The sequence below is a fragment of the Carassius carassius genome, chromosome 32 (assembly GCF_963082965.1).
Source record: "Carassius carassius chromosome 32, fCarCar2.1, whole genome shotgun sequence".
NCBI lineage: Eukaryota > Metazoa > Chordata > Actinopteri > Cypriniformes > Cyprinidae > Carassius > Carassius carassius.
In genome coordinates, this window is record NC_081786.1 from 1,654,905 (window position 1) to 1,669,429 (window position 14,525).

Consider the following 14,525-nt stretch of genomic DNA (forward strand, 5'->3'; position numbering starts at 1 on the left):
CCTATAATGTCCTTCTGATGGAAACCAGAAGCTCCATCATCTCACAGGTGTGACACGACCGGCCCTGAGCCAGACGTGAAAAGATGAGTTTATAATATTTCCAATACAACTCCCAGAGCCCAGAATATCCCCTCTTTACACAAGATAAGACACGAGCTCAGACGCACAAGTGATGTTTCACTTTCTTAAGTGCATTATTTGTGTTTATGTTTGTGGTGATGCTGATTGTGTTCAGCCTGGAACAAAGTAACAATGAACAAAGGCTTTGTTCAAAGACCTGGATGACCTGAAGCCAATCACGCTTTGTAAAAAAGATGTATTTATTTTATATGGAATCTTATTTCCATCACGAGACAAAAATGTGATAAAAAAGATAATTGAGAGTTTTTCTCTTGCAGTTCTGAGTTTATAACTTTTTTTATAAAATAGCGAGATATGAACTGGCAAATGCAGGTGGAAAATCAGAATTGTGAGATAAAAAGTTGCAATTATTATTATTATTATTTTAAATTAAAAAAAAAATAAAACATGAGAACTGTGAGTTAAAAAATTCTAATTACGTTTTTATTTTTCTATAAAATATATACTTTCAAAGTAGGCATCATCATAATCTTTTCGTCTTAAAGTGACAGCATTTTCTGCACATAACTGTGTCAGATTCCTGAAAATGACTCTTATGAACTGGTTCTTTTTAATGAATTAGTCAAATTGATTCATGAAACAGCCCCAAACTCGCTTGTAAATTAGTGCTTACAGACAGTGAATTGTTTAAAGGCATTTCCAGTGAATAAAGCACAATACGTAATGTCCGATTCCTGACTTTAATGAACTGGTTCTTTTTAATGGGTCAGTCAAAAAAAAAGTCAGTCTGATTCCCCAATAAGTCACTTACCATTTTGATTCAGCCTTGTCAAATCATTTACGTGTTTTTAAAAAGCATCGTAAGCCTAAAATCAGATCATTACTACAGGCACTGTTTGAAGAATATGATGTATTAGCAGTTATAGCCTAATATTTATATATCTATATTGTATTTCTAAGCTGAAAGTTCTGTGTTGTATGTGTAAAAGCTTCATTCCAACACACCTTTAAAAATCCCTAATTATTATGACAGGTGTATGACATGAAGTGGTTTGTTGTGGTCTGTTCTTTACAGTAGATTTTAGATTTGACAGTCACACAACTTTAATGACTTCATGCTTGCATTAAAACATTGAAACTCACTCCATCATGATGTTCAGAAATCAAGTCCTCGAGCTCAAACAGAGCAGCAAGCCTCAACTTTTTTGGAAATTGCTCTATAACTACACGCATAATGTCCATCCCATAATCACACAAAATGCAGGTAGCTACAGCTGATCCACACAGTGGATTTTACAGAAAAGAAGAGTGCTTGACTTCATCTGGATGAAGAAATGAACGAGAACATTTTTCAATAATTGTATCAATCTTTACTAAATCAGCAGTAGCAACATTACATGTTCGAATACATAAAAGAGTTTTAGACAAGCTCGCCCATGTACAAAGGAGTATTACTGTAATGCCGAACCGTTCTGTCCCTGTAGATATGAAATTAAAGTCTACTCAAATCCAATGCAAACACAATTCGGAGACTCTTTTAACATCTGATGACAAATAAAAGATATTAAAATGCCGTTCTCATCACCTGCTGTCATTATAAACTCGATGTTGATTTTTCAAACAAAAGCTCAAAGACAGGAAAACGGCAATTACTGTAAAACTCTTCATATTCATAATACGCACTAAGATTATTTAACCGGACATACTAGAGAATGCTTTGCAGAAATACAGGCACTTTATGCACTGAAATCTGGATTTCATATACTTTCTGTCACACTGAAATTATGTACATTCATTCATTCTGCAAATATTCTTGTGCTTTCATTAACGTTAGTACAGTCGGATGTTGGTATTAGGGCAAAATATAGAACTAAAAGACAATTTGCATGAAATTATTTGTAAGATTTTGTGCTTATGTGGCCTTTTATGCTTCTGTGCATCGATAAACAACTATATATGATCTGAAATGATGCAGATATGAATGTGTGGATCATTCTTAAGGCAACACTGTCTGCACGTCTGCCTCCCATTCTCTCAAAACTATGGGAAACAGTAATATATTTAAATCCACTTACATAAGAAACACCTTCACGGAAAATATGTCCTAAAACTGCCTAGACCCGCACACAACATTACTGAACAATATCTGCCAATAAGCATTGCACGAAATAAATAAATAGTTAAATAATTCAATTAAATGCACTGCAAAACTAGCCCAGCGACATTAAAATGCTCATGACAAAACTCATTTCTATTTAAAAGCTTGTGTCTACTAATAAGCTATTTATTGTAAACAGCATTGTTTTAAATACAGTATAAACCTGAAAGTGTCGCCTGCAAAAGTTTGTAAGAAACATCATCATCATCATGTGTTTATTATTAAAAGACGCTGTTGGATCTGAATGAGAAGGTCCTGTGGACTGAGCCATGCTTGTTTCGCTGGATCCGGGACGGAGGGAATATTGAAGTAACGTGTATATTTACAGCTTATGCGCTTCCTGGTATGGTCTGTGTTTGAAGGGAGTCTGTTCTCCGTGTTTTTCCCATCGCAGCAGTGTCTGTATTCCCACGATCCCTTGGTGGAACGGCCTGGTTTTTCCGTGCCAGAATCTCACTGTCCATCATAATTCTGGTGGATGTCACAGGGTGGTGTAGATGTAGACGAAGATGATGACGACGAGGTTCAGGATCGTCCCAATGATTCCCAGCATGGCCAGAATGGACTCTTCCTTGCTTTCCTTGTCTTGGATGCCCTTCTCCTCATCACTCAGAGCAGTGTTTAGCATTTTCCTCGGAGAAGTCTGCAGTTTTCCTCTCACACCAATCTGGAAAAACACACATTCAGTAGATCTTTATACAGTGAACATTTTCATCAAGATTACTATAAATGCATTTAACAAACTAAATTAAAACATTAAAAGAATAAAATAGGAATGTAGAAATGGCATGCATATTGGTCAAAAATCAACCTATACTCTAAATAAATAAATAAAAGTTGTAAGTGCAATTAAGATTAATTACAATATTTAATTAAAAAAAAAATATTTTTACAAGAAAATGCTATTTCAGACTTTCTACTTCAAAATATAACATTTATTTCAATGTACTATGTGAGATTTATTTCATAATAAATTGTGGAATTTACTAGCAGTTTCTGAATAAACATTGTTTTAAAGTAAATCAAGTTCATTCTGTGTTTGCATTATAGTACAGTGATGATCAGTTGCTAATTCCATTATATTTCACATATGATATGGTGCTAAATTATTATTATATATAATGGTGTTTATATGATGCTTTAACGGACTGTAAATAATTGTGCACGTCCAACGAACCGTGGTAGTACTGTGATACAATTTTTATTATATTTTAAATTTATATGATTATTTTACATTTATTATATTTATATATCTTTATTTTTTAAATAAAAATAGTATACTTTTAATGAATTAATAAATATTTATCATTAAAATACTTTTCAAATATTTTTTTTAAATATTTTTTCAAAAATAAAAATACTAGCAATAATCAAATTAATAGAATATTAAAATTAAAATAATAGAATCGTATGTTAGCGTAAAGGTCACTGCAGTATTTCTCTGCTCAGCTGCACTAGTTTTCCTCAAGCTTTTAGAGAAATTATTTATTAAGGCACATGGGAGAGATTTTTCATCAAAAATATATTTTTTTAACCACTGAAAAAAAAACAAATCCTTGAACTTAGAAAAACGATGCATGCACATGTATTTAGTGTTGATGACCCTATTTAGCGTTTATGCCTTCTATTAATTAATGGATAATTATTATTAGTTCAATATATACAAAGCTGTGTGCAGTCTGCCGTCAACAAATTAACTAAAAGTTTAGTTTACTGTTCATAGTTTAGGATTGTTTTTAAAATGCATTCAATATTTTTAAGAGCGTTTTTCATATTTAAAGGTTTAAAGTCTGGGACTTGGACAAGAGTAGAATGATGTAAACATCTCTGTGTAAAATCAGCCCTAGGGAGAATAAGTGTTTCTCTCCTGCACACACAATGATGGCAGATTGACACGCTGTACTGCTGGACGATGTGATTTCAGGATCCCCGGAGACTCTTTCCTGCTCCAGATTCATGATGAATGCAGTCGTTCATGTGCTTTGGCATTCAATCGGTCCATAAGGGCTAGACAACAGAGTGCCAGGCCTTTTGTCATGAATATTGGAAGGAGAAAGACACAATAGATGCCCTAGTCAAAATATCCTGCAGGAATTGGAATCTTAGTGGACAGTGTGCTGCAGAATCTCTAAAAGTTTTGGAAAATAGTTTCAAGCGAAGAGGAAATCTACTTTATTTACATTACTTTTGCTAAAGGGATTTTTATGCTAATGTGAATGATGTTGTTTTTACTGTTAAATCTGTTTCACACAATCTACTCCATGACTTCTGTCCAGTTTTTAATCAAGTCAAATGTCTTTTGGTCTAATTGTTCAAATGTCCAGCTTCAGCTGGTGCTTCACGTGTCTTTTTCTGGCAATCTTTCCTGATTTTGATCAAGTAAAGATCAGAGTAACATCAGTAATATCTCCAGATGAACTCTTACTGGACTGAAGCAGCTCAGCTTTACTTGATTCTCCATCAATCATGTTTTAGAGTCTCAAATCTGATCCTCAGGATCTTTTGAGGAGCCGTTGTTTCCAGAAGCTGTACTTTCACTGTCCATTAAGAGTTTAGTGCATGTTGAGGTTATTGTGTGTGTGTGTGTGATGCGTAGTGGGCCACAGATCCTCTGAGAATGTCATAAACAGGGCTTTCCTCAAAGCAAACCCTCCTATTGTACACTAGATGTGCTCTCATGCATGAAGACAACTGCTCCGCGCTGATAGAAGACATGCTAGAGAGTGTCAGACGTGCCAGGATCGGAGGATGGAAACAGCTCCACTAGAGAGAGCAGCTGCTCAGCGCTCAGAAACAAAGTGGACAGCATCCAAAACCACTTTACCAACTGCCCAGCTGGGACAAAAACCACATCGAGCCGGGCAAGCTGTGTGACATTAGTCCAGGAACATTGCTCATGAGGTGCTCTGGACATATCATTTGATATAGACTTAAGAATAAAGCCCAGCCATCTGTAGAGTTTGAGTGTAAATGCACATGCTCTTTGTTTTAGGGTTGCACATTCAAGTGCTGGTGACAGATGTTGCAAAAAGACAAAAAAAGGTGAAAAATTATGCTTTTAGAAATCAAAAGAGTGTTTGACGCTACACTTCATTTGTTGCAAACCTCGAATGACGCTGCCATTGAAACATCACAGTGCTCAAACCTGGTTTCATAGCAAAGAACCAATCATAAAAGGCCTCTTTAAATATGCATGCATTCTGTACAGCAACAAAAACATCCGCAAAGTGTTTCGTTGCACCATCTGAGAGATCTTTCAGCACTTTTCTTCAAAAACTATCAAAAAACAAAAACTATTTCTCAAAGCTGTAAGTAAAAATGATTGAAGTTGCAACAGTATATTAGTCTTTCAATTTCATAGACTGGAAAAAAAATCAGAGAAGATAGATACATAAAATCATTTACAAATAGAGAATTATTAAAGCAAGCTTCATGCTTGTTTTTGCTGTTTTTGTCCAATTCATTTTTGTTAACTGCATAAATATGCACATTTGATTGATTACCCAGAGTTTACAAATGTGAAAATGTAGATTTTTCTTTTGCTAATTTCTTTTTCTAAATCCCATTTCTTGGCAATGGTAAATATTATATTTTCTGCAGAGAACCCACATTACCAGACTTGATGCAACCAAGATGCAAGAGCAGCCTGACAGAGGACAAATTGAAAGATTTTGCTGCCAGACTGCATTTGCATTGTATGACGGAAAATATTTGGACATAATTCTAATGAACAGGCACGTCTGGGTTCTTTATTGCCAATTAACCTGAACTCCACTGAACACCTTTGAGATCGACTGAAACTGAAACTGAATGTGATTAGATGTAATCAGATTAGGTGATACTGAATGCATCCATGATCAACATGCAGTGTCTTTCTGGAACTTACTGCACAAGAGTTTGAACCCAGCAAATACTTTTGGCCATGTTGCATATTAACTCAACTGCTTGTAAACACAGATGATGTTCAGATGAGCTCTCACTCCTCAGCTGAAAACTGAAGTGAACGGTCAAACCTTTTCCCACTCGAATTATTTCAGGCATATGAAATGTTTCAAGACATTAATCTGCTCTGACAGTGTTGCTGCGGGCATTGATTTAAAATGAGTTCAAAACACACACACACACACACACACACACACACACACACACACACACACACACACACACACACACACACACACACACACACACACACACACACACACACACACACACACACACACACACACACACACACACACACACACTCCTGAGCACATACATGTCAAATGAAAACACTGCTCAAGCATTGTTTTATATCTGACCTGGAGCTGTTATGTGCTTTATCTGTTGGATCTGAATTCAATCTAAAGCACATAATGCTGCCAAAAGCACTTTCTCATAACGCATATTTAGTCACAAATACTCAAATCATTCACAACTTATACTTTACACTGCGGTTTTGATTCTGATTCAACTTTGTTGTTATAATGGTATAAATGAAGTCTTATAGATTGGTTCCGTGATGTTAAATAATATTTCTGACTTGAATAAAACCATATAATTCAGATGTTATAATGTACATTAATATATATATATAATGTGATAATATACATTTTTTTAACAAAAAAATCTCCAGTGTATCATAATCAGCACTATCAAATTGTAAACACAGTTACTTTAACTTTATTTGCTGTCTAAGTTTTTTTTTATTTTCAAGTCTAATCAAATTGGCTGTACAAGTCATTTCAATTCATTTATTTTTTCAGTTAATTTATATTAAACAGAGATAAAAAATCTTAGGTAGAAATTGGAAAGACGTGCAACAATGTTAAACAATTATTTCAGAAACAGATTTTTTCCCAGATATTTTTATTGAAATATCAGTTGTAAATGTCATAAATTGCACCAAATAAATCAGAGGATTCAGTAACTTTACTACTTTTGCAATATTAATTTTAATAATTTATTCTCTCTTCTTTCACATTACATAACGCCACAAGATCAGATTGCCTATAAAATTCATTTTGTTTTCAGTTCATTTAAATTACATTAAACTGAGTTAGAAAATTGGTTACATTATTTTGATGAGTTGAAGTATAATGTAAAAAGTAAGCTGATTTCCGAAACAGATTCTTTTATATGGTATGTTTATTGACATGTCGGTCCAAAATTCCACTAATTCTTGAGAAGTTTCAGTAACTTTATTATAATTTGGAGGAATAAGCAGCTTATTGCTTTTGCAATATTAATAGTAATATTTTCTTCACTTTTTTTTTAATGACATAACTGCATGCATGAAATTTCACATGCAAAGTTTTGCAGAAAATTCTCTCAATGAACATGAAACTCATTTCTCTTGTTGTACTCAGCCATCAAACGGCGCTGGATCCCAGCAGATGGGAATAGTCTTACCTTACACAGCATCAGGAGGAACATAGCATTGGACATGCTGAGTGGGACCGTCTTTCTGAAACACACACACATCCCTGGCTGTATCCCATCATCCTTTAGCTGGGAGGGAGTTCCAGATTGACGGAGAGAGGCTGTGTTTTCTCGCGGCGCTCCAGTGTTTTCCTGCCCAGTTTCATCTCACTTGTTCCCGAGTTGAGCTGTCATGAGCTTCTCGTGCAACACACTCTCTCTCTTTGTTCTTGTGTGGATGAACAGAAGAGAGAGAGTGGTTCAGTTACCGCTTTTTAATTAGCTAAATTCCCGTAAACCAACTCCATGAGCTCTTTTCTTAGATTCTCAGTCCTAAATTTCAAAGAGTTCCTGACCTCGCTCTGCTTCTCCGAGGTGAGAAGGATGATCAAAACTGCGACGTTAAGTGATGTTTTGAGCTGCGAAGCCTTGAGCGTGTGTTCTCAGACAGACGAGAGCGCTTGTGTTTGGTGGGAGTCGCACCGCCCAGCACTGATGCTCCAGAGGCAGAAGGCTTCCCCTGATTTCCTCCAACTGGCATATCAATGCAGTGCAGGTTGCCTGGCAACCGTCTCAGGACCGCTACACAACGCCTGATGACAAGAAACGTTTATGACAGCGGCGGCCTTTATGAGGGAGAGGGCTTCTCTGCTTCTAATGCTCTCACTTTCTGCTGTCAGTGTTCCCAGAGGTGTGCGAGGAACCTGAAACCTTACCCTCAGCACCGCTGTCGATTACCCAGCATCCTCTTCTTTTCCTTTCCTTACAGTCTCATTGCGAGCAACTCAAAATGATACCACGGCATTTGTGCCACTTTTAGGTAGTAAGCAACATGAATGATATTGCTTTTATACAACATTTCAAGAAACAAGAAGTAAATATTGAGTTACTTACATTTGAGACACTGCAAGTTTGTGTATTTTTCTGTGCCAATGAAAACAGCTCCGTTTTAAACAAAGTCAAAGCAGAATTTCTCAGAGTAGTTTACTGAATGATTCCTTTTGAACGAATCAGTTTAGTGAATGATTCACTCATGCTTTTACTTCCCAAATGAATCAGCATTTTGAACAAATCAACTGACTGAATGATTCAATACTCAGTTACAAAACAGTAACTTTCCACCACCTGTTAGTGTAATGTTGTAACTTACATAAAAAATTCCTGGACAATTATGTATTCTCTATATATAGCCTCATAGATCTGCAGTATACTTTATTGTCCCTAAAAGGGAAATTTGAAGTGAAATCAATTGCCAACGTCACCTTATATGCATAAACATATTAAAAATATACCATACGCACAAAACAATATACATCAATACACACCCACACAAATATCTAAGTTTAAAAATTTGTAATTAGTTGCAGTGTATTTTAAATCTATCTTACTTAATTTTGATACATGCTAAAATAATGAATCATGTTATATGCAAACACAAATTACATGTGTTTCCATTAGTCAAAAATTATAGAATAGACTCAGTTTTTTCCCTTAATCAAAAACTAATACTGTAGTGCTGCTTAAATAGGTTTCATTTTTAGTTGTACGACACCAATCAAAATCAGGCTTCTGCTCCATAACGTTAATACAAATGAGATAACTTCACAGTCCAAGTCTACTGATGCTTGATGTCATTAGATTTATGCATTACACAAATTGTACATCTGGCATTTTGAAATGCATGATAATTCATTGTAGGTGGGATGTTAATGGAAAAATGTAGCATAGAAAAAAATCCAAATTGGCTTGAGCATGCTTTTCTATCTCCCATGCAATGGCCTGGAATAGACAGCAATAAAAATGAAAATGCAAAGGAAACATTTGCCCGACTAAAATGACTAGCAGGCATAATTTTATTGCTTACTCTGTGTCCTCTCATGTTTGATAGGAAATTACTTCAAACGACTTTCACTGCTACATTTACAACAATTAATCAAATAGAACAACGGGTTCACTCTGAACAAACTGCTGTTTTAATCGCGCAGGACTGATTTAGAAATGCAGCTCCGACAAAAATCCATGCATGCAGCATGCCATGTTGTTCAAAAGATCCCATAGTTCTCCAGCGTTTTCAGAGCCGTGGGACTCACCTGCCCATGCCTGGGTCGACCCACGCAGCAGAAAGAAGTTTGCATGTGTTTGCAGAATAAAGACAACAGGACCTTGAAATGGCCCAGAGCAATGCAATTAGTCCTTTCATCCTAAGTGTTTTTGACCAAATTGAAAAGGGCATTGCAGACATTTAGCACTGGCTCAGGAGAAGAGGATGGGGAACTGGCCATCTACCGTGAGCAGCACAATTTTCACTTGGCCAAATCTAAAAACACTGACCTTGCTGCAAAACCGTAAAAGGCCACCATAGAGTGTTTCAAAAACATGGGACACTGGAAACACTGTTAACCAGGATAACAGATACAATCAGTAGCATCTAATGCAGTGCATCTCAAATTGTTTCGCTTCAGGACCCAGGTTTTTTTATGATACAAAGTAGAATTTCATGAATTTCAAGTTTTCATGCTTTCAGCAGCCAATAATTCACCTCACAAAGCACAAAACTGCATCCTCACCTGTCAGTGAACTCATATGTACAGTAATGCAGTCTGGATCTACCTTTGTAGTTTTGTTTCTGGTTTTTGAGGGTGATGTCAAATGTCACAAGTGATCAGAATACCATAGAATTTGACTGGCACATGACCTTTGACATCAGCAACAAAAAATATCAAAGCATTTGGAAAAGATATGAAAGACATTTTTCCTCTTTTAAAATAAACACTATTCATTTTGCTATTATAACTATATATGTTTAAGCTGTATTTTAATATTTGTATTTAACATTTTATTTATTTATTTATTTTGCATTTAATATTTTTATTAGATTTTTAGCTTCATTTCAATAAACAAAGATGTTTAGGTTTGGAAATAAATGATCACTAACTGCACTCCTAAAGGTCAATAAGTTCAATTCAGTTTAAACCATAAGATTTCATTGATATTGAGCAAATTATGCACATCCTTACAGACCCCTAGCCCCCCCAAAAATAAAAATTTACCATGAACTAAAAAATACTTTATTTCAGCCAGTTGCCAAGACTACATTTCTCAGTTTCATTGTTTAACTTGAAATGCGATAACTCAAGACTAAATAAACTAAAACTAATAATAATAATAAAAAAAAGAAAACGACAAAAGTGCAACAAAATAGTTTAGATTAACTTTAAAACATGGAAGTGAAAATGGAAAACAATTTATTCTAATTTAAAAAAATAAATACGTAATTTTTATTTTATTACATTTTGCAAACTTAGAAGTGACTGCTGTAATGGCATCGCATTTGCAAATAACCCAATATATTTCTTGAAAGTTCTAGGTATGATGTAGCAATTGTAGAATTAAGTCTAGAATTAAAGTGTACTGTAGTGTAATGGTTGCTTTGCTGAAATGAGGCAGAACAATGCAACCGTGAATGAGATGCGTCCATTTCTGTTCTTCATTAAATAATGATTCTTCAATCCTAAATTATTAGCTATGGAAAAGGTTGTTTTTTTCAGTCCACAAACGCACATGCAAAATGTCCCATGAAAGCTATTGATATAATAATGGTAATGGTAGGATCCTGCATGGCACTCTTTAATGGACGCACATATGGCCATGTCATGTTGAGCCCTAATGAGGATAAATGACAGCCGTGACAGACGTCTGTGAAGGGAACGGCCAACACACCAGATACCTCTATCCATGAACAAAAGACATTACTCATCCAGATAAACAAATAAACATCTTGAGAAAAGTCTCACGTCTGGTGCTTCATGTTGTTCAGGCCTCAATAATAGATGTTTCCTGTAGCTCATCTGCAAGAGTGTTTTGTTGCAACATGAAGGCCATGGCTTTAATTCCCAGTGAACGCTCATAAATCTATATCTTATAGAGACTCCAAACTTCATACCGAGAGAGATTCATTTACTGGAATGTATTGAAACATACTCTTTTCTTTCTTCCATTGAACACAGAAGATATTTTGAAGAATATGGGTAACCAGATTATATATATAGCGTCTTCCTCGGTTCTTGCCAAAGTTATAGAAAACCTTAAGCAAACATTCCATTTTGTGATTTTGCAAACATTATGGAAATGCTACTTTTAAATACGTTTTTGAATTTGTTACTTTTTTGGAATGTTCTGAAAGAACTAGTAAGTAGTAACATTTAAATACTTTACATGAACATCCAATTAAAATGATTTGGAGACAAATGCTCCATGAACTCAGTATAAATAAAGTTTTGAGAACATTATTAACTCTTTCCACGCCAAACCGAATTTTCCCTGACAAACACGGACATTTCCAGGTTTCCTCATTCTTGCTGTTATACGCTCGGGGGCGCTCTTACACATCTCCTGAAAGAGTCTAGAATGTGCCAATCAAAAACATAGAAGAAGAAGAGGCAGAAACAAGTAATCTCATATGTAAGCATATACATGTGAAAAATAGTGCAATCATCAACACTAACCGCATAACTGTGAAAAGTCAATCCAGGAAGAGGATAAGGACTGTGCAAGCTTTGGGGGTGTGCTTTTCAAAGCTTTTTGAAAGTAGAGGTTGTTTTCTTTATTTTGATGCATTGCATGTTCGGATATTAATACAACAAAATATTCTGGGGGCCGTGAAATTATAGTGAAATTTATTAAAAATGCTGGCGGAGGAAAGAGTTAAAGACCAGATAACTTTAAACAAACATTCTAATAATGTTACTGGAGGAAAATATGTTCAGAACTTTGTGAGAACGTTGCCAGAATGTTCTGAAAACGTTTCCTTTTCATAACAAACATTCTCAACTAAAAACTGAAAAGATTTTGTGTTTTGGCTGCTCATTTATGCAACAACTGTGTTTTGGGGGCCAAAAAAGCTAACTTTTGAAAACCGATATCAATACCGTTGTCATCTCTGTGTAAACTACCAAAACGTGAATTTGTGAAAACAGTGATGTCATCTGCATGCATATTGTATGTGTGCAGACGTGTATAGTTTTTCTTTATGGATTTGGCTGCCAGCTACTGGTCTGTCATGCCTAATACAGTGTTTTTAGTCGTTTTCATGGATCTGTGTGAACGGGGATCATTTGACAACCAAACTTTTCAAAAACACACAAAAAAAACTTTTCCATATTCAGTGCATTGCTGTGAAAACTTGCCCCTATTTTCAGTGGTAATCAACAGAATGCCAGAGAAGTTACAGATAACCCAAAGTAGTCATTAAAACCCGCATCTCTCTTGTATTCCTTACATTTCAGCATATCAGAGATTTCTGAACTCCAGCAGGACATTATGCATGAGCAGTTGTGTGTCTGGATGCTTGTTATACACTCATCGGCCTCAGGAAAGTCTCCATCCCTGGAGTAAAACACTGTTCTGTTCTGTTTTGTATCTGCAAGCGGTTCTTACTTTCAGAGCGAGAGCTGTTCGATAAAAACGCCAAAACAACAGCTAACAGTCATAAATGGAAAAACATCTAAATGAGGCCAGGTTTACTTGCATGAGCAAGTTAAAGGAATAGTTCGCCCAAAAATATGATTTCCATACCCTCATTTCCTTCCAAACCTGTATTTGTACCGGTTGCTTTTCTCCACACGATCACAGTGAATTTATGTTGAGGCTCTGATGTGAGCGTGAGTAAATAATGTCAGAATTGTCTTGTTTGGGTGGACTGTTGCTTTAAATGTTTCATCTGACGATGAACAGCAGATTTTCGTCTGGAGAAAGCCTTAAAGTTTAAGATGCATGAACACTGGATTCTCCACAGATCGTTCTCTGGTTTCTCTCGCTGCATCTCTGAGACATCAAACGTCAGCTGTCAGACTCAGAACATGAAGGTGTGTTTACTGGTAAACTCACACCGTCTGAGCAGCTTTCGTTCTCCTGAAAACAACCCAGATATGGAGACTTGACCTGTCCATCATATCGAATATGAAATATCCTGTCGCTCTCACGTCATACAATCAAACGCACTCACAGTATGTGTTTTATACAGGAGAGAGCAAGATTCACTACTGCTCTTATTTGCTGCTACCAATAGGTAACTCAAACTAAAATTAAAACTATTTAAAACACATTTTGGTTCTTTGAAATGGAATAAACTTTAACTGAAATGAAGTCATTACTAAATATTTTTTTTTTATTTCAGCTAGTTGCACATGTAACATTTCTTTGTTTAATTTGATATACTAAAATAATTAATCATTAAAACTGTTTTTTTTTATAAAAAAACTGCTAAAAATTACAACAATAAAATAATTAAAATTCAAATGAAAACTATAAAAAAGTATGTATTAATAAATGCTAATAGAATAACATCTTGCTATGTTTAAATACACTCTATATTAAATACTATAATATCATATTATATTTTAATTTGACTAATTTAGTTTTATTATATATTTTTTTAAATGTATATTTTCCTTACTATTATATTTTATCATTCTCAACATATTTCACTTAAAAATATGATTCACATGTATTATTAGTAACATTTTATTAGTATTAAATATATTGCAAAAAAAAAAGGATTATTTATTTTTATAAGAAATAAAACACAAAAAATAAATAGCAATCTCATAATTTGAGATGTTGGTTTCTCTTAAGATCCAATTAGAAACTATATGTTTTTTATTTATTTATTTATTTATTATTATTATTATTATTTTAATGCACAGAAATCAGAATGTTTGATTTTTTTTACGAGCATCACACTTAAAGTAAATATATAATTGCATTTAATAATCATTTCCGAAATTATTCTACTGCATTATTCACTTATGAAGAACTGTAACGTAAAAAATAAATTATATATATATATATATATATATATATATATATATATATATATATATAA

General features: G+C 34.7%; 1 protein-coding gene across 1 annotated transcript; it reads right to left on the reverse strand.

Annotated features, from left to right (window-relative positions):
• Nucleotides 1-2,704: 2,704 nt before the first annotated feature.
• On the reverse strand, nucleotides 2,705-8,070 carry LOC132113139 (protein TUNAR-like). The gene is made up of 2 exons (XM_059520964.1): nucleotides 7,634-8,070; nucleotides 2,705-2,906 (listed from the first exon to the last, which is right to left on the reverse strand). Exons 1-2 carry the CDS (start codon nucleotides 7,703-7,705, stop codon nucleotides 2,721-2,723), a joined length of 258 nt encoding a protein of 85 aa, XP_059376947.1. The 5' UTR covers nucleotides 7,706-8,070; the 3' UTR covers nucleotides 2,705-2,720.
• Between the last annotated feature and the right edge of the window lie 6,455 nt (nucleotides 8,071-14,525).

What these genes read in the sequence shown, in the direction of transcription:
- LOC132113139 (XM_059520964.1), bottom strand. Translation starts at nt 7,705, where the DNA reads ATGTGTGTGTGTTTCAGAAAGACGGTCCCACTCAGCATGTCCAATGCT. An exon ending in TCCTCCTGATGCTGTGTAAG is followed by an intron (nt 2,907 to 7,633) that starts GTAAGACTATTC and finishes GTGTTTTTCCAG; the next exon opens with ATTGGTGTGAGAGGAAAACT.